Raw genomic sequence first — 19,148 nt, forward strand, 5'->3', positions numbered from 1 at the left:
TTGGTGCCCAGGTGATAGATCGGCGCAGCAATGATAAATTGAGTCCCCAAAGAGATAAAATATTGGGGAGGGAAATGTAGTCATTACAGAATTGTGACGTAATGCTGGTTTGAGTCTAATAATGATAGATTCTGTTTCAGAAGATATGTTTGTGAATGTGCAATCTTTGGCCCACTTGTATTAAAATGCTCTGGGATACTTGCTTAAAATACAGACATCTGGGCCAATCTTTAAGCTTCATAATTCCAGTTTTAGAAGTAAAAGCCAAAGCAATAAACCTAAGGACAAGTACATAGGCCAATTACAAAGGAATTGTAAGATTCTAGAAAGTGAGCACGTTCTAATCCGCTAGTACATTGTTTTCCTTCTTCCTTTGAGATCCCTTCTGTCCCCCACTTAATCGTATTTTCTGTCAAGGAGGAATGTGGATATCTCTTTCACACTGTGGCACAAGTAGCTGACAGTGGTCCTGAGCGTTGGCTGGTCTGGAAGCTACATTTGCAATTCCAGGTGTGTTCAAGCCTAAGTCTCATTTGAGCCAGAGGAGTGAGGCTCGACGCTTGCAGCTTGAGTCAGACAGAGGAGATTATTGGAAGAGATAGACAGTGAACACGTATTCAAACGTAGATTAGAATTAATGTGAGAAAGTCTTCCCTGTAGCCATAAAGTACTGATTCATCATCTCGACAACCTGGACACCTGGAAGAGATGAATCAGTGTATGAATATAATGAAATTTGAGAATGTATTATCTGAAATATCTTACTAGGGATCATCTCGTAGATACACTGTTCTGTGATTGCTGCATGATTTAATTTTTTCCCTTAACTATTTGAAGTATTTACAATTAGAAGTGTACTTTTCACAAAGCTAACTCTTTGAACTCGGGAAGTTCACAGGCATTGCCGTAGTGATTACTTGCGGGACACGATGCGGTGTGTCCGGTGTGCCTGCAGCTGGTCATGTGCTCTGGAGTGCAAAATGAGAGCCGGGGCTTGTGTTGGCCACCATTTTGGTTTTGCCTGGGGCTTTACTGTCTTGCGTTGCTTAAAGGATTCTCATGGGCTTATAGATTAAATCATTCTGTCGCTGATGCCAGCTCCCAGAGACCTTGTTCATTCTGTGAAGTCTCCATGACCTCTCCATTCACTACTTGTGGGTGCCTGGAGAAAAGATATATGTGTATGTATGTCATGAAACACTGTGGACTGTGTTATTTTTCTTGATTTTCTTAAAAAACAGCACCTGATGGGTTGTATTACCCTGAAGCCAGAAATAACCAGTTACAGAAAATGTGTGTGCCCCTAGAATTGCTGATATATGTGTGTGTGTGTATAAGTATCTATGTGTTATGTGTATTATATATGTATATATGTGTATATGTACATATATATGTATGTATATGTATAGTTATATATACAGTTTCTGTCTTACTTTTAGCTCCATTTGTAGACTAGAAGTAACTTTATTTGGAATATTTAATTACAGGTATTGTAGAAAATTAAGACTGATATAGAAATACTGGCTTTTCTTGCCAGTTCACCCTGGAAGGTTTTCACTCTCATGATTCATACCAACATGTACTGAACATTTACCAAGCGTAGCCCGTTACTTAATTAAGCTTCCTGTTTAGCCACGTGATTTCTTCCTGATTCTCCTTATCCTTTCGGTTTGTGAATGAGGAAACACTGCCCTAACTACATTTTGAAAAAGTATAAAGTCAGCAAGCCTGTTGTTCCAAATAGGCAGTTCCAGACATCTTAGCTCCCCAAACATCAGGAGGGGCCAAAATTCAAACCAAAGCCCAAGTGGGAAAATTTGATTCGTTTTCAGACCTAAATATATTAGGCATACTAGTTAAATATGTATTGGCAATTTTAATGCTATCGTCAGACAAACAGCATGTGAGAGAATTGTGCATAGAGATCGCACGCATAGACTGCATTCTGTGTAGGAGAGTAACTTTCGTTTATCCCATGAGTGGTTCACAGTTTTAACAAAGGACATTTTGCAAGGAGAAAAAAAATATACATGATGGCATTTCCCAGACTCCTCCACTCTACAACTTAGCCGAAATGAGTAATTCAGTGAAAGGCACTTACCCTGGAACATGGCATAAATTGCATTCCAGCTTAAAGAACTTGGTCTAGAACAATTCTTGTACATTTCCTTTCAGTGGGCATCTCTTTGGCAACTCTGCTTGGTTTTCTCTTGTGAAAGCCTTCAACTTGCTAAAGAGCAGAAAATGTCCTGTCAGATATAATGACTTCAATTGCTGACCACGCTCCATTCCCAGTGATATGGTTTAATGGCTCAGCACCGCCAGCATGTGTTCCATTTCTTCCTGGATAAACACTGGAGATGGGAAGAAGCCTACTTCAGGGCCTGATGACTATTCCTGAAGATGAGCGGCAGGAGTTCCCTGTAGGGAGGCAAAGTTCGGGACGCACGGCTCCTCTTTCTCTCTATCGGGCAGAATGTTGTATGGTGACAAGGCTCATTCCTCACCCCTGTCCACCTACAAACATGTTGGCCCGTTAATCACTTGAAACCCATCCATTGATCTTTAGCTTCATTCATGTTTGTAAAAAAAAAAATCACTTACCAAAATTTTAATACTTGACATTTGTGACTTGGAAGTTTATAGATGTCGTTCTTAAGACACCGAAGTAGCTAAAATGAATTGTCATTTAGATAACGTTTTGAGTGGTTGCCCATGGGCAGATGTATTTAAATAACCTGTCCTGGAAGCTGTAGCCTCCATGATTTGCATTCTTGTTACTTTTTTTTTAAGAAAAAGACATTATCCTTAAGTAGTTGCACAGAGGAGTCACCACTCACCAACACAGCTTATGAATACAGTGCCTCCGGATGAGTATCACCCCATTAACATTCTCACCCACCCCTTAATGCTAGCTTTCTGAGTATTTTGAAACGCACAGTATATATATTTATATATATACATAGACTTCAAAATACTGCTAGGCTTCAGTCACATGATCTGTTTCCATGTAGCTGGAGTAGCACTGACCCCGATTACAGCAGTGATTAGAACATCTTACACGACAAAAGGTATGTCGCTGTTTGTACTGGTTTTGTTTTTTTTTTTTTTTTATGAGTAGTATGATTAATGACGGGCTCTTTGCCACTGCTTGTTCTTAGGATGGGGGATGCTGAACTTTCTTACACATAATTTACATTTATGTATACATTTATATTAACTCGGTGGTTTATTCTCTATAAAACCCAGCCATGTCATAATTCTTATCTAAACCACAAGTCGTTCCAAAGGATTTCTGTTTTGTTTTGGTTTGTTTTTGGTTGGTCGTGGGGCTTGAACTCTGGGCTTGGGCGCTATCCCTGTGCCTTCAGCTCAAGGCGAGTGCTCTACCGCTTGAGCCACAGCGCCACTTCCCCAAAGGATTTCTGAAACCCTGTTCCCAAATATGTCTTGAGTACCTTATTTTATTCTGCTTGTGAACTACGTTTGACTTGGAAAGGAGTCATTCTTTCCCGTGTTTTCTTCTATGAGTTTCATTGTCTACATTTACCTCCGTTGGGTCAGGTCTTACAAAGGTTAAATTCATCTACATCTTGAAATTTTTTTTTGATACCATAGCTGAGTCTAGTTCAACCATGTTTATAGATTGAAAAGTTGGCTCTTCGGCCATCTTTGTGTGACCCCCCCCTTATTTTGTGTATGTTTGCGTGCACATGTGTATATGCATATGTGCCAGTCCTGGGACTTGAACTCAGGGCCTGGGTGTTGTCCCTCAGCTTTTGTGCTCAAGGCTAGCGCTCCACCACTTGAGCTATGGCTCCCCACCTGTCTTTTGCATGGTCAGTTGAATTTTTCTACCCGGGCTGGCTTTGAACCCTAACCCTCAGATCTCAGACTCCTGAGTAACTAGGATTATAGGCCTGAGCCACCGGCACCTGGCTTTACCCTTGATTTTATGTAGGAGGAAAGTGAAGAGGGAGAATCAGAATCCAAATCATTCTGCCTCCCTATCTAAAAGTGACGGGGTGGTGACTGGAGACTAAGCCTTTTGCTTGTCTTAATCTTGCTGTGATATTGTTTGCCCATGAGCCCTGCCTTCAGCACCAGAATGATGGAGGTCGTGATTGGTGCAAAGGCCAAATGCACTCCTGGGGTCAGGCGGGCCGCCTCCAGGAGAAAAGGGGAAATGCAGCGGTGACGTCCATCAAGGGCCCCACGTCCAGGCCCCAGAAAGAGGTGCCAGGCCACTGTGGCGACACGTCCTGGCTTTTCAAGAAAGAAGGGCTGCCTAAATTTTATATGCAGTTATTTTTAAGTAACGATTATCCAGCCTCAGGTTTCACTCCCCGATCACGAATTTGTAACCTGTTGGGCAGAGACTTAAGGCTGACATCTCCCTCCTTGTGCTGGAGTTATTCCTTTGACAAACAGCCGCTTCCTCCTCGGTGTGGGCTGTGATTTATGGCCGTGTCTCAGAACTGGAAAATGACTGGCGCATAGCTCACGCACTCAGGTAGCTTCCTGAAAAATGAAGGATGTGAGAAACAAATAATCAAACTGCTACCTGTCACAGGGAGCTAAATATTGTAGTGGGGAAAAATAGAATCTAGCCTCCCCTGCCCCCCCTTACCCAGAAGTATTTATTCACATTCTGCTTTTTCTTTTATCTTTGTTTTTCTTTTGTTAATACCAGAGTTTGAACTTACGGTTGCTCAGCTCATTTACTCATGCCAATGCTCTACCACTTGAACCTCCGGTCCAGCATTTTTCTGGCTCATTCTGCCAGGGCTGGCTTGGAACTGTCATCTTCTGGATTTCAAACATGAGCCACGGCATTCAGTGGATTGGCTTCTTGAAGAAGCCTTTGTTGAGTTCCTACCGTGTCCCGCAGCGGCAGAGCGGTTGCACGTGTGTTGGTTGGTTCGCAGTGTGTGGTGGCCGCAGCGCTTGCCGTGAGCGTTGTGTGTTCGTGCTTTCTGTGCAGATGCCCCAGGAGCTGCCCATGTCCCCAGAGGAGGAGCCTGGAGAGGCCTGGGCTCACACATCAGCTCTCCAACCATAGAAACCCACGTCAATAGGCTTTTGTAACACGTGATCCAGACCATGCATTTAAAGGCCAGAAAGAGAATGGGCCAGGTCTTGTCTTGTCTTTGGATACAAATTTTAGAAGCGGCCCACAATAGACAGGTGGAAGATAGGATATGATAGAATCAGACATATGCACAGGTAGTTTTAATAAAAAGAGAAGATATGATATGTGTGAAGATATTATTAAAAAAGAAAATTCTCCGCCTGTGGCTTGAACACACAAATAGATGAACGGCCCCTCCTTTAACCTTGTCCTTCAGCTTTAAGAGCTTTCTACTAGAGTGGCCTTCCAAGAAAACACGGCGTCTGTCCTTTTGTACTCTGGCGTTTGGTTTTTACAGAGGTGGTTACGGCAGCAAAACGCCTCAACACTCCCTCGGCATCTGGCTTGGGCCAGCTGTCAAAGCCGAGAGAAGGAAGAGGCGAGGGGGGAGAACGTGGGTTAACCAAAATGATAAGCTTAGGACTCTTAACTACCTACATACTGCTAGGTGAGTTTTCCAGAAACAGAGCATTGTCTTCTGCGTTTGGGGAACTCGGTAGCACAGCAGCTGAAGTGTAGCTTCCTGTGTGTACCCGCAGCTCTTCCAAACCCAGAGCGCTGCTCAAAAGCCCCTAGAGTCCTAGGGAGGGAGAAGATGGCTGCCCAAGTTGCCTTCTGTCCCCTCACCAGCCCACAGAACGTCGGGCGGTGTGGATTGCCAGGCACCTCATTTCATGCTCTGGCCTTGCCCGACTCCTCACCGAATGAATGCTGGGTAGGAAGCAGGAGAGCCTGCATTGAGCACGCCGCACAGAGCCCTGGGACGCTCCAGTACGGCTTCCCCGGGCAGACGGACGCGCCCAGCGCCTCTGGCACACACCGGGGTGATGGCGGACAGCTCACCATACACCAGTCCAGGTCACGTGGCTGTCCCACGCTCCTTTTCAGTATACCTCTACACAAGCCAGGTCCCTCAAAAATGGTGGAGAGACTGAGCTACTGGGATTACTTGATGCCTAGAAGGAAAAAAACCAAAGAAACCGATAAATGACACTTGCTCTAACTGGATAGATTTCTCCTTTGTAGGAAGTCATTCCTTTGTTCATCCATACGCAGTGCGAATGTTTCCCCTCTCATTTTTGTGCCAGTACACCACTACGTTTAGGCTTCATAGCAATGGCTTTTGAGATATTTAGTCCTGACAGAGACTTCATTTAGCAAACACTGAGATGAGAGGTAAAATCACCGGCTTACAAGATGGAGCTGTGGTAAGCAGGAACAGAGGAATTTATTATGAAATTAAATGTTTGAAGAGATCACTAAGAAACTTCCTGACATCTTTAATTACCTTCTCAAATTACGTTCATGAGAAAACCATTAATAGTACATTGAGAAGAAGAGGAGGAGGAGGAGGAGAAAAACACACTGAAGAATGGGGTTGGAGGAGACCTTTCAGGTCAGTACTAACATACCTACAGTCCAGTTGTCATTGCCCAGTCTAGCTAGCTGGTCATGAAGGCCCTGTCTGTAGCCTGGCCATTCCAGTTCCAGGAATTAAAGGAGCCTTACGCTCCTTGGGGTATTAGCAATTTTCTATGACATCTTGATGAATTTAATCACCTTGTGTCAAAATGTGATTTCCATAGCTCCTTCCCTCCCTCCCTCCCTCCGTCACTTCAACAGTATGAGAATAAACCAAATTTCAGTGGAAGAAAATCAGACTCTATTACAGAAATCATTCCTTATTGCCCAGATGAAGGTAAAAGTGCAAATATGTGTCGAATAATTTTGTCTTTATAAATGAATAGATGAAACTTGCTCAACTCTATGAGAAATCTGCATGATATATGCATGCATACTTAATAGTCATCCTCATGTTCAGATTCAGAAATAACGCAGCTATTTAAAATATGATGCTAAGGGAGGAGAGAGTCCCCCTCAGAACCCCTGAACCGAGAACGAGTCTGTGGCATCACGGCAGGTGCTGCCAGTCTCCCTGTGGGGGACGGGTTGCTCAGCATCGACTTGAGCGTGCTAATCCAGTCAGAGCCACAAGACACAGACTGGGCGCTTTATCAGAGTTTCTAAATCAAGTTCCATAGTAAGACTCAAAGAAATCAAGCCAAGTGTCCAAATATAGACCTGTGGGTCTAATGAGTCCATACACCCTGCTGAGTTGTCACCACATAGAATGGAATCAATTTCTAACTTTCCTTTCACTAAAACCAGTACTGAGAGCACGGGGACAGAAAAAGTTGCTGAATATAGAATATATATACTATTAGATAGTGTATAGACTATACTACAGACCCTATATAGATATAGTATTACATAGTATATAGATACTATATAGAGCCTATATAGTATAGCACATATATACTATATGTAGTACATATAGTATATATGTACATATACTATATATAATATATACTATGCTATAAGTATATATATATTCTATATAGAATGTATATCCTATATATAGTGAATATATAGTACATATTCTATCAAGTACTTTACTTTTTGGTGATAGTGGAGTTTGAACCAGGGGAGTCCAGGTTTGGTAGGCTAGGACTCTACCACTGACGCCATTAAAACTTCACTGTTTAAAAACTTTAAAATAATTCCCAGAGCCTATATAACATCATCAAACCACCAAAGATGACCCAGGAGTTAAGACCTAAGTGTCTAGTTTTTGTGTTAAAATTAGCTCATATGTATGCAGTAAGCAAACATACTCACGGAAGCCTTTTGAGTTAGAAGGTGCTGTGGTCTCTAATGTCAGGAGCTCTATTAGTCGTGGATGATAAGCATTTGAGATACCAGTGGTGAGGTAGGATTGAGAATTGGCCATATAAATACACAGTTAATGGACTGTGTCATTTAGGTAGGAAACATGGACTGTAAAGATTGTATAGTTCGGGACAAGTAGAAAATCTGTTACATTTAAAACAGTGTTGAAGTTTGGAAACAAAACCAGGGAAGGGCATAAGAGATTTGGGGCTTGCTGCTTTCTTTGCTGTCTGACTTATTTTTCAGAACTGGCTGGTTTCACGTACTGGGTATGAGGCACTATGATAAAAACGTCTTCCTATTTTAGAGAAAATTCACATATATCTTCACATTAAATTTGGTGACATAGCTGTACTTGGGATGAGTCTTTTTGGTCTCTGTTAAGAAGGAAAATGGACCTAAAACAAAGGATCACGTGTCTGAACCCACAATATCAATCAGTGTTTGACTCTGAGCTTAGACTTGTTTCTGAAGTCTGGAAGAAACTGTTCTTGGCAGGTTGTGTGAAAATGGAGGCCGCGGGCAGCGCGGACGTTTTCCATGTTGGCCATTTGACCCGTTCACCCATAGCACCTAAAACAGTGGCAGAGAGCACGTCTCACCCGAGTCTGTCACTATAGACTCTCCAGCAGCAATGCCAGAGAAGTATGGAAACCTCCCGGGCACGTTTGTCTTTTCAGTGAGGGGCTCTAATTCTTCGATATTTTCTGGTAATATTGTCTAGTAAATACTTTGCGAGTTGAAAGCGTCCATGTGCATGAGTGTGTGTGAGAGAGAGAGAAACAGAGACAGAGTGAGCTGGCTCATAAATGAAAGCAGGATGTTGGTGTGACATGAGGTAGGCGAGTTAGAGCACCGTGTTGGCAGCTTTGCGTTGACTGTGTATAGGAGGCCATAGATTTAGGGTCTCTTCATCTGAGATACTGTGTAGCGAATGAATGTGTGCAGATGGGCATAGGAAGTTTCCTTCCAGACCCATCTTGAGAATCCTTCGTTTCAAAATCTTCCTTGTCTCTGGGGGAGACGGTGGTGCTGATGAGCGCTCTTGTCCGTTTCCTGGCGTTGGCGTTGGTGCTGCTTGCATATGGACTCCATTCCTGCCCAGCGTGGCATGTGTCACATTTTCTGACACTCAGAGTGACATTCCATCGGGGATTTCCATCATAAGGAAATGTGAGATCTTGAAGCCAACTACGGGCAGCACAGTCTGTTAAGCTGTGCTGTGTGTGTGTGTGAGCGCGTGTGATCACACTGCTAGCAGGAAAGGGGAACCATTTGAATTCATTGTAATGAGTAAATCGGAGGGGCTGGTAGATGATCGTTCTAACTGCATTTAGAGATAAGCAGTGCTAACTCGGAATCCTTACACAAACCAGGGGGTGGGTCATTGTTATCACTGAAGGTGAATTCTTAGCTATCATATCTGCCATTGATGAAGCTCTTATTATACACAAAGCCTCCCTCAACTGAGCAACCTCTGTGGATGAAATGCACTACAACATTTTAATGTGTCTTTAAAGTTACATCCAGAAATTTTCCTTTCATTCATAATAGGAACAGTTTTCAAAGTGCACATTTGTGGTCTAAAGAACACAGAATGGACTTTGGAATTTAGCGTGGACTCTAGATACATGGAGATCCCTCAAAGGACCGTCAATGATTATTACATGAGAGACGTTTCTTGTTTTCACCGGTGACATATATCCTACTGAAATACCTGAATTTATACACGTATACCTTCCTTTTAGAACAATATTTTAGTATTTTTTAATCAACAGATTGATTCAAGTCTGGTTCATCCCAGGTGCCAATGCCCTGACCTGGCTGCTGAAAATAAGTCACCCTTACCACTTGCAGCTGAGAGTCGGTTGTACAGGGACACCAACGGCTTGCTGTGGGGAGGAGGAAACAATCTAGTTGTTGCATTAGATCTGCACTGAGTTTCTTCAGATAATCTCAGATGATCAGCTCTACAGGCTGTAGTTCTTTGCTCACATGAGCTTGAATGAGATTCAAATGTGGGGGACGATCAAGTGACGATTTCAGATCCAGGAGCAAAGGGAAGCTGCCCCCTGCCCCCCGCCCCCCCCCACCGCGGCCTCTAACCCCTCCCGCACCTCTCCCCCACACCCAAAGGCCCTGGCTGCCTCTAACCCCTCCCGCACCTCTCCCCCACACCCAAAGGCCCTGGCTGGGTAGCAGCGATTCTTTGGCCCTGGCTTCAGCAGCAGCTTTCAGCCGCCGAGCTCACTGTGGCAGTCTTACTTGTCATTTGAGATGCAGTTTGAAAGAGATTCCCTTTTCTACGACTGCCATTTCCTTTCGAGATGGTTTATTGTAGTCGCTGGAATATAGGTTGCTTTTTATAGCCCCGAATCTCGGGGGAATCAGGTAGAACACAGTGTTCCCCAGCCTACAAGTGCCCCCGCCGAGCTGCCCTGTTAGAATGCTTAGTAGATGATCCAGAACTTTCAATGCAAATCCACCGGTCACTTAAAATACATAGGACCCGCTAGGTATGGTGACAGCCCACGGAGGCCTGCCTCTTCCAGAAGAAGTCATTCCATGTTGTATCACAGAGTCGGATTTTAGAGACAGACAGGAAAGCAGTCCCCCTGATTCATTGTGCAACGGAACAACGGAAGAGCCGGGGCTGATGCCTTTACTTCTACGTTCTGAGGAGGCTGAGATCTGAGGATTGCTGTTCAAAGCCAGGAGTAATGTCTGTGACACTCTTATCTCCAGTTAACCAGCAGAGAGAGAGAGAGAGAGAGAGAGCGCCAGAGGTAGAGCTGTGGCTTCAGTGGTAGAGCACCGTCTTGAGTGAAAAAAGTCAGTGAGAGCTCAAGGCCCTGAGTTCGAGCCTCAGTACCAACCCACACAAAATCAAGTTCTTCCCACTCAGTTTTCTCAGTGATCGGATGAGTTTAAGACAAGATCCTAAAGAAAACACGATATAGAGTGCAACTGTTTTTACAGAAATGCATAGACTGATCATCCTATATTTTCATACATACACATACATATACACATATGTGTGTATACATATGTACAAACAGAGAAAAAACGAGTTCAATAAGACGATGCTGACTCGGAGTTCTGCGGTGCTCAGGGGCAGAGCACTGTGTGACGTCATCCTCAGGGCCCTGGCTTTGATCGGGAGCACCACAGAGCACGCACGCGCGCACGCACACACACACACCCCAAAAACAAGAAAGAAAAATAGAACACAGCTCTCCCCCGTTCCGCTTGTTAACATTATCAGCAGAACAACGAATATTTAAAAACCTATTGTCTTTAGAAGCCTCTTTGATTAAGTTGGCACTACAGCTGGCAGAGCACCAGCCTCTCTGATGAGTCAGCAGTCAGCAGCTGTCTGTTCCCAAGGACCCAGCCCCTCCAGCCTGACCGCGTCCATGGTGGGTAGGTCCCCAGGTCAAGAGCAAAGACGATGTTATACCTCAGGCACTCAAAGAGGAGGAGCTTAAAAAGTAAATGATAGAGCCATCCACACACTTGGGACGACATCTGGCTAACTTTGGGCCTGAACTGGCCTCAAATCATGCTCGTCCCCAGTAGCTGCGATTCTAGGCATGCGCCATCATAGCTATACCCATCCTGCCTTCTACCTAATTTTCAATAATAATTTCTTGTTTCCTTCTCTTTCTTCGTTTCTTAAAATTTCACGTTGAATACCTGAATGGTATTTTCCCTCTAGTATTTCCCAGAGGCTAAACGAATATGGATTACGTCGTGCAGTGGGATATTTTAAAGGTGTTTTTATGTCTGACCTCCTGTCTCTCACGCCTTGTGTTGCCTGTGAATGTAATCAGGTTTCACTCCTGTATAGTTAGCATTTGCTAGTGAGAACTATCTCTCCATCAGGATGCTCGGGGTACTTGGTGATCGCTCTGTGGTCTTAACGTTTAGATTTACTCCTTTCTTAGTGCTTGGAGAAAGCTTCATCATTTAATTATGATTAAGTTTTTTTCTTTAAAAAAAAAAAACAACCATTTCCTTATAGCAACTATCTGGAAATAAGCGTGGTTTTCTTCCTGTGTCTTAATGACCAATTTCCCAAATAGCAAGTGGCTTCCTCCAGTATTGACATGGAAGGTTGCAAGCATGTGTGCAGATTTCAACCAATCACCGTGTCCTGCATTACAGATTCCATTTGTATTTGTGTTCAAGTTATGCCCTCATTTTGCTAAGGGGGAGCATCCTTAAAATGACACTTGAGGTTTTTGCTAGAACTCGTGTACGCTTTGGCTTTGCCTTGGCTTTCTGGTCTGGTGCGTTATTCTGGGCTCACGCCAGCAAGCAGGGAGCTGTGCGCTGTTCCGCTGCTTCAGGGGTCCCTCTGGGGCCTCACAGTAGACTCAACCTTGGCAACAGGCCCATCACTTTATTTATTCATTTATTTATTTATTTATTCATGTGTTGATTTATTTTTGTCAGTCGTGGGTCTTGAACTCTGGGCCTGGGCACTGTCCCTCAGCTCTTCAAGGGTAGCGCTCTACCACTTAAGTCACAGCGCCACTTCCGGTTTTCTGGTTGTTAATTGGAGATAAGAGTCCCACAGGCTTTCCTGCCCTGCTGACTTTGAACCGTGATCCTCAGATCTCAGCTTCCTGAGTAGCTTAGATTACAGGTGCGAGCCACCAGTGCAGTTCTATCACTTAAAAAAATAAAAATAAAATGTAGTCTGAATTCTTACAGATTAAATGACCCCTCCTTTCATCTGTATCTCTTTTCTGCCATACTAAAACTCCAGTTCTTAACTTTTTTTATATTGTATAAATCAAGAAGAAGAAAAGAATAACTCATTCTTGGAGTCTTTCCATTAGGAGATCATTTGAAGCCTATGGGTGTTTGCCATCGAGTTTATTTACAGTGGACAGTAAGTTTCAAAACCAGACTTCTTCATGATTTGTCATCATCATCATTGTTATCATCAGCCTTATGAATACTGTGCATCTCTTACCTTACACCTGAGGGAAACAACGTATGTCATTAGATATAGATAGATAGGTACATGGATAGATACATAGAGGCATAGATAGATGACAGATACATAGATAGCTATATAAATGCATAGATAGATAGATAGATAGATAGATAGATGCATAGACAGACAGACAGATTCACTATATCCTATATGTACACACAAGATTGTGGAGGCTTTTGAAGGACATTTCAACTCAAACTTTCCTACCAAACTATTAAAATGATGAAATGAATTGGAAGTTTATAGAGGTTGATCCCTGTTCTCTGCCCAGGCCCTAACATGATACATTCTACTGTCAACTCTACACGGTCAAGAAAGGGATGGAATGGCATAGTTAAAACAAAACAGCTTAATATTTCATCCTTTAAAAAAAAAGAAGAAGAAGAATACATGTGTTTCTTGTACTGTATCTCTGGTCCACAGATCTGTAACAATTTGGGCTAAGTAGGATTCCATGTATTAAGATGTGCTGAAATGAATTTCTCCCTCCCAGTGCAAGAGAAAAAAACAGCCACACATCGCAGTGCCCCAGATTCTCCTTCCTGAAGCATCGGGATAGGCAGGCGCCACCCACAGACTCCCAGGATGCACTGCGGGGCCCATGCAATTCTATATTCTGGCCAAAATGGTTTGGCTACAAAGAGAAGGCCCACCTCAACGCGCTCAAGTCGAGGCCCGTGGCTTGCCCTACTTCCAGTTCCTCACCCTCAACTTCTCAGCCTTTGATGCTGATTGCCAGTGGCATCACAACCAGCCTGGTCCGCTCGTCCTCCCTGGCTCCCACGCCTCTTCCCTTCCTCCTTTCTCACCTCCTCCTCCCCTGTCCTCCCTGCCAGCCGGTGACCTTCATTTGCACCTCATGGAGAACACAGAATCACCGCCCGCGGAGGACACACCACATCTCCCCACCGACCAGCACCCACACCCACCGCCACCTGCCCCCTGCCCCTGCCCCTGTCATCTTCCCATCCGCCCGCTGAACACAAAGGCAGATCCTGAGATCCCCAAACCCAGGGCGAGCCACGGAGCTGCTGTGTCAGAGTCTTTGCTGCGTCGGGCGGAGTGGAAGCGTATGAAGCACATGCTGTGCTGACACAAGCCAGCGTGCGTTCTGTAAAGCTCTGATGAATTCTTCCCGACTCCCCCAGACCACACAGCCGCCCCCCCACCTCACCGTGTCCATCTGTCTGCGTGAGCAGGAGGGACTGACCGTCACCCCACACACACACACATGGGTGCCCAGCCAGCCCTCCCTCAGATGCCCCATTCCAGCCCATCCCAGCTTCCTGTGTTTGCCACTTTCCCACTCGAGCCTTGGTTATAGATTTAAAGAATGCATGCTGCTGCTTACATAAGGACTCACGGTGAGTAACAGAAATAGGTTCCTTCCCAGGTAATTGTCGAGTGTCGCAGGGCTTCTCGAACGGCCGTGTGCGGGCAGGCGCAAGCTCGGGGCCTGAGAGTGGCGGCACTGTGGTTTCTCTTTATTACGATCACCAGGATCTGTCCACTTTGAACCATTATATTTCTTTTTTATTTATTTCTGTATTTATTTAGTATCTTTGTGGGGCTGGTATACTGGGGTTTGAATTCAGGGCCTCACACTTGGTAGGAAGGCCTCTTCCATGGAGCCCCTCCTCTGACTCTTTCATGTGCTAATTGTTTTTTATGTTTGTTTTCAGTTTTATTTATTGTGAAGATGCTGAACAGAGTTCCCTGAGTAAGGGAATGAGTACATATTTTGTTGAGCATTGTTCCCCCCCCCCCCGTTCCCTCCCCCACCTCCCTCACTCCCCGCCCTCAGAGTTGTGAAGCTGAATTCCAATATACTGTCGTGTGGGTCTCATGGTTGCAGTGGTCAGGCTGAGTCCTTGGTTCAGCGTTTTTGAGACAGGATGTCATCCTCTCACCAGGTGCGTGCCTGAGACCACGTGATCCCCTAGTTCCAGGCTTCCCCTTGTAGCCGGGATGGCCGGTACAAGCCACCAGCGTTGACCTCAATCCATTGAGATGGACCGTCACAGACCTTGCTGCTCAGGTTGGCCCAGAACCACCATCCTCTCAGTCTCAGCCTGCCGCGCGGCTTCAGATGAGATGGAAGTCATGGAATTTTCTGATTGGGCTGGCCTCAAATGCCACGGACCTCCTAACTCCAGCCTCCCAAAGAGCTAGAATGCCAGGAAGGGGCAGCGGCTCTGGGCTTCACAGATTCTTGAACCTTCTGCCAGAGCCTCCGACCTGCATCCCTTCACTGAGCGAGACCCCAGCTGACCCCGTGGCCCAGAGGGGCTGTGCGGAATGGGCTGAGGTGGAGAGGCCGAGGCCAGTTCCTCCTCTCATCCCTTCGCCAGCCCTTATTAGAAAGCAGATGGGTTGGTGTCACAGTTGACGGCGTTTTATTGCACAGCTGCGCGCGTCTCCTTGGCCATTCAATTGGCCTCGTTAATTTAAACATCTTCCATTATCGCCGTTGAGTTAACGTGCTCTACCGCGCGACTCTACCCGCCTCTCACCAGGGAGCATTATTGCATTGGAGTCGTGGTCTTGGCTCCCTCTGGGGATGATGGTGGTAGATCAGTTTCCAAAAATCTCTCCCTGCAGAGACCGCCATTACCAGCATGAGCTGAGCTCACGGGCGACACTATATACTACAAGTCACCAGAGTCCCGTTTCCCTCCACCCCTCTCAAATATATTTCGTCCGGAGACCCTTTTTTGTCATACGTGTTTGGAGATAATATTCCTTAGAGTATTTCCTTAGAAATCCAGATTTACTAAGAGTTCCTCATGACTACGTAGAGGAGCCACAGAAAAGTTGAAGTGGAGAAGGCTGCACTTTCTCCTGCCCTGCTTTGCAGCATCCGTGCCTCTGCCCACCCACGCCACCCAGCTCTCCAGGCGCAAAGGTTCTCTCCCCGCGTATTGTACACTCATTCACACACCGGGTGCCGTTTACTTCAGGAATATTGGAGTTGGGGCACAAGAGTAAAATGTTCCCGGAGTCCTTGTCGGGGACCGCTTACAGTCAGTGGGGTATGCGTTGTTCACTGCAGTGAGGCGTTTGCTGAGCACTTACGAGCTCTGCGCTCCTTTGCTGAAATTCCCCCCACACCCATGGAATGGAAGTACCCTCATTCCAAAGAACCATTATTATCATCACACCAGAGCATTATTCTGTGTAATGAATGTCTTTAAAATACAGAATCCTTTCCCCAGAGAGTATGTCCAGATGGGTGGGTGTTCTAGGCGATGAACGCAGTATTGTTGAATGAACGGGAGCATAGCCCTCAGTACGCTGCGTGTACTATATACACCACGTGTTCATGTCTACTCCTCTGAACTATTGAAATTATGCTTTAAATTAAATGGGATACAGAGCCAAGCTTGGGGATGGTGTACATGAGTATTGAACAAAGAATGATTCCTTCGTGATCAGTTATTTTCTGGCACAAAACCCAACTACTTTATAATTAAACGATTCCATATGAGAAAGGGATACTTGATAGCCTTCAACACTACACTGATGGTTTGATTTTTTTTCTCCCTCTCAGGATACCATCTAGATTGATACTTGATAGAGTAAGATTCATAATCAGATATTGCCGCGTACGTACAATCTAGCTTGCTGTGATGATGTCATCGCAGTTGATAGCGGGGAACGTATACCCGGATTACACCCCGCTGTGCCTCGCGGGAGGAGTCTGACCACCCTTCCCTTGAGAGTCGTGGGGTGAGGTCTCCAAGCCCCGACCCACGTGGAGTGCCCAGGATGTGGCTGAGCCCCTCGCAGCCCTTAGCCATAGCTTCTGCGGTGTGTCCCCTTCATCTTCTAACCGGTGTCCTCTCCGTCCTGTGTCTGTGTCTGTGTGTCCTTCCTGTCACAGATGGGTACACCACCGATGACATTGAGTTTTACTGGCGAGGCGACGACAACGCCGTCACCGGTGTCACGAAGATCGAGCTCCCGCAGTTCTCCATTGTGGACTACAAGCTCATCACCAAGAAGGTGGTGTTCTCCACGGGTGCGTAGCGGGAGCCGGGGGAGGAGGCGCACGTCAGTGCGGGGTGTGCCCCGCGGGGCTCGCTTCCCTCGGGGGGCGGGGGTGTCCTGCAGAAGAGCCATCTCTCTGCCCCACGCCCTGCCTCCTCCTAGGCCTGGCTGCACTCCGAGCCCAGGCATACACCCCCAGGCACCCCCAGAAAAGCTGAGAGGCCCATCTGCCTCTCATTCCCCAGAGAAGGCCTTCATGTGGAGAGACAGACAGAAGGAGAAATGCAGAGTTGGGTCACAGCTGACCCCCACCTTCGAAATGACCTTGGGGACACCAAGTCATGTTTCCCTCAGAGAGCAACAACTTCTCTCGATTAACCCCCCCATTCCCAAGCTAAAACTCCTTCCAGATGTTAACGGTCTCATCCTGTGCTCCTTTGGCCAGCCAATTTTACGTTGCCAGAATTCGTTTGATCTTCATGTTTTTAAACCAAAAATATCCCATCAGGCACTCTCCTCTGCCTCTAATATAGTGAATAAAAGATAGCATGCTTTAAAAAAAAAAATCACCAAACTTCTTCATGTTCTTCTGGTTAGAATGAATCCCTCGAGCATAGCAACAGCTAAGACGGTAACTCGGTTTAGAATTGCCTCTTGCTCTGTAGTTATAGACCCCTTCTAGTAAGCTAGCACTGGACCTAGTGAACATTCAAGCTTGCCTCTTGTTTCAAATTTTTCCTATGTGTGAGCTGCTCTAAATATCTAAAACTCCATGTATATGAGTTTCTACTTAAAGAATCCTTCCTTTATCAGGCTTGGTAGTACATGCCTATAGACCCACCCCAAAATATATACATACAAACATACATATATATATATATATATATATATATATTTATTTCATAGTAAGATACTTAGACACTTGGCATAGCTCAAGAAGACAGCCCAGGCTTTCATTTCAATACCTAGAGCATCCTTCCAGATTGTTTACCAAAATGAACTTTTTATCACGAACTTTTAAAGACTGCACTGACTTCCATGTCTCATCTGAAGGATGGACTTCGCAGCTCTTAGCCCACCAGAGAATCTGGAAACGAGGACATGTCCTCTCTCTCCCCCATGTCTGTCACTGTCTCTCTGTCTGTCTGCCTGCCTGCCTCTCTCTCTCTCTCTTTCTCTCTCTCTCTCTCTCTCTCTCTCTCTCCCTCTCTCCACATTCAACAAGCACATACATAACTTTTGAACTCAGAACCTTGTGTATGCTAAGCATATGTTCCTTGAGTTACTCTCTGAGCAGGAACATGTGCCTTTGGTTGTTTGTCCCAGGAATATGGCTCCAAAGCATTGATTCTCTGCCTTTTAGTGTGTCAGGGATCCCTTTAGCATTCTGATGAACATAATATTAAGAATGAAAAGTTGCTTACAAATGACAAACCCACATACATCTCTCTCTGATCTCACCATGATCACAGAGTTGTTTGTTTTTTTTAATCCTCCTACAGCTGGAGAAGAGATTTCTTTTTTTCTTCCTTCCTTCCCTCCTTCCTTCCTTCTCTTTCTTTCCCTCTCTCCCTCCCTTTCTCCCTCCCTCCCTCCCTCCCTCTCTCCCTCCCTCCCTCCCTTCCTTCCTTTCATATGATCAGAGCATCTGGCTTTACAAGAGAAATCTTGTAAGATGAACTTCCTGGGAGGGGTTATGCCAGTGGAAAAAGCTAGCCGAAGCTTTCCAGTCCTCTCAGGAGGGAGTGGGTCACAGGGAGTGTGGGCATCTGTGATGTGGCGGCCACACAAGACTGGGCAGACCGAGCAGGGATTGTCTGAACTGCTGTGGGTGCATGGTAACTGCTGCTCTTTGAAACCCCAGGGCTGTAACACTCCATATGCAGAAAATAAATATCCTTCACCCCAAGCTAGCATTGAATGGAGGGAAGATGTACAAAGTGTTTATGGACCTTAAATGGAGCGTATCCTATCAATATTGATTAATGATGATGTTCTGAAATTGCCTTTCTAGGTTCCTATCCCAGACTGTCCCTCAGCTTTAAGCTGAAGAGAAATATCGGCTACTTCATCCTGCAAACGTACATGCCCTCCATCCTGATCACCATTCTCTCCTGGGTCTCCTTCTGGATTAATTACGATGCCTCAGCAGCTCGTGTGGCATTAGGTAGGCATTGGGTAGTACTTGTGGAGCTCACCTTTATGCACGCATGTGTGTGCAGGTGCATGCGTGCGTTGTGTGTGTGTGTGTGTGTGTGTGTGTGTGTGTGCGCGCACGCACGTGCATTC

At 45.5% G+C, this 19,148-nt stretch overlaps 1 protein-coding gene across 2 annotated transcripts in view; it reads left to right on the forward strand.

Moving 5' to 3' along the window:
• Positions 1-19,148, forward strand: part of Gabrb2 (gamma-aminobutyric acid (GABA) A receptor, beta 2) — a 146,310-nt gene that overhangs the window by 104,740 nt on the left and 22,422 nt on the right. For both annotated transcript variants that reach the window (XM_013028663.1, XM_013028664.1), the window contains exons 5-6: positions 16,753-16,890; positions 18,874-19,026. In XM_013028663.1, the coding sequence (XP_012884117.1) occupies positions 16,753-16,890; positions 18,874-19,026 (291 nt within the window). The remainder of the gene's footprint in view (positions 1-16,752; positions 16,891-18,873; positions 19,027-19,148) is intronic.

The sequence above is a fragment of the Dipodomys ordii genome, unplaced genomic scaffold (assembly GCF_000151885.1).
Source record: "Dipodomys ordii isolate 6190 unplaced genomic scaffold, Dord_2.0 Scaffold112, whole genome shotgun sequence".
NCBI classification, from domain to species: Eukaryota; Metazoa; Chordata; class Mammalia; order Rodentia; family Heteromyidae; genus Dipodomys; species Dipodomys ordii.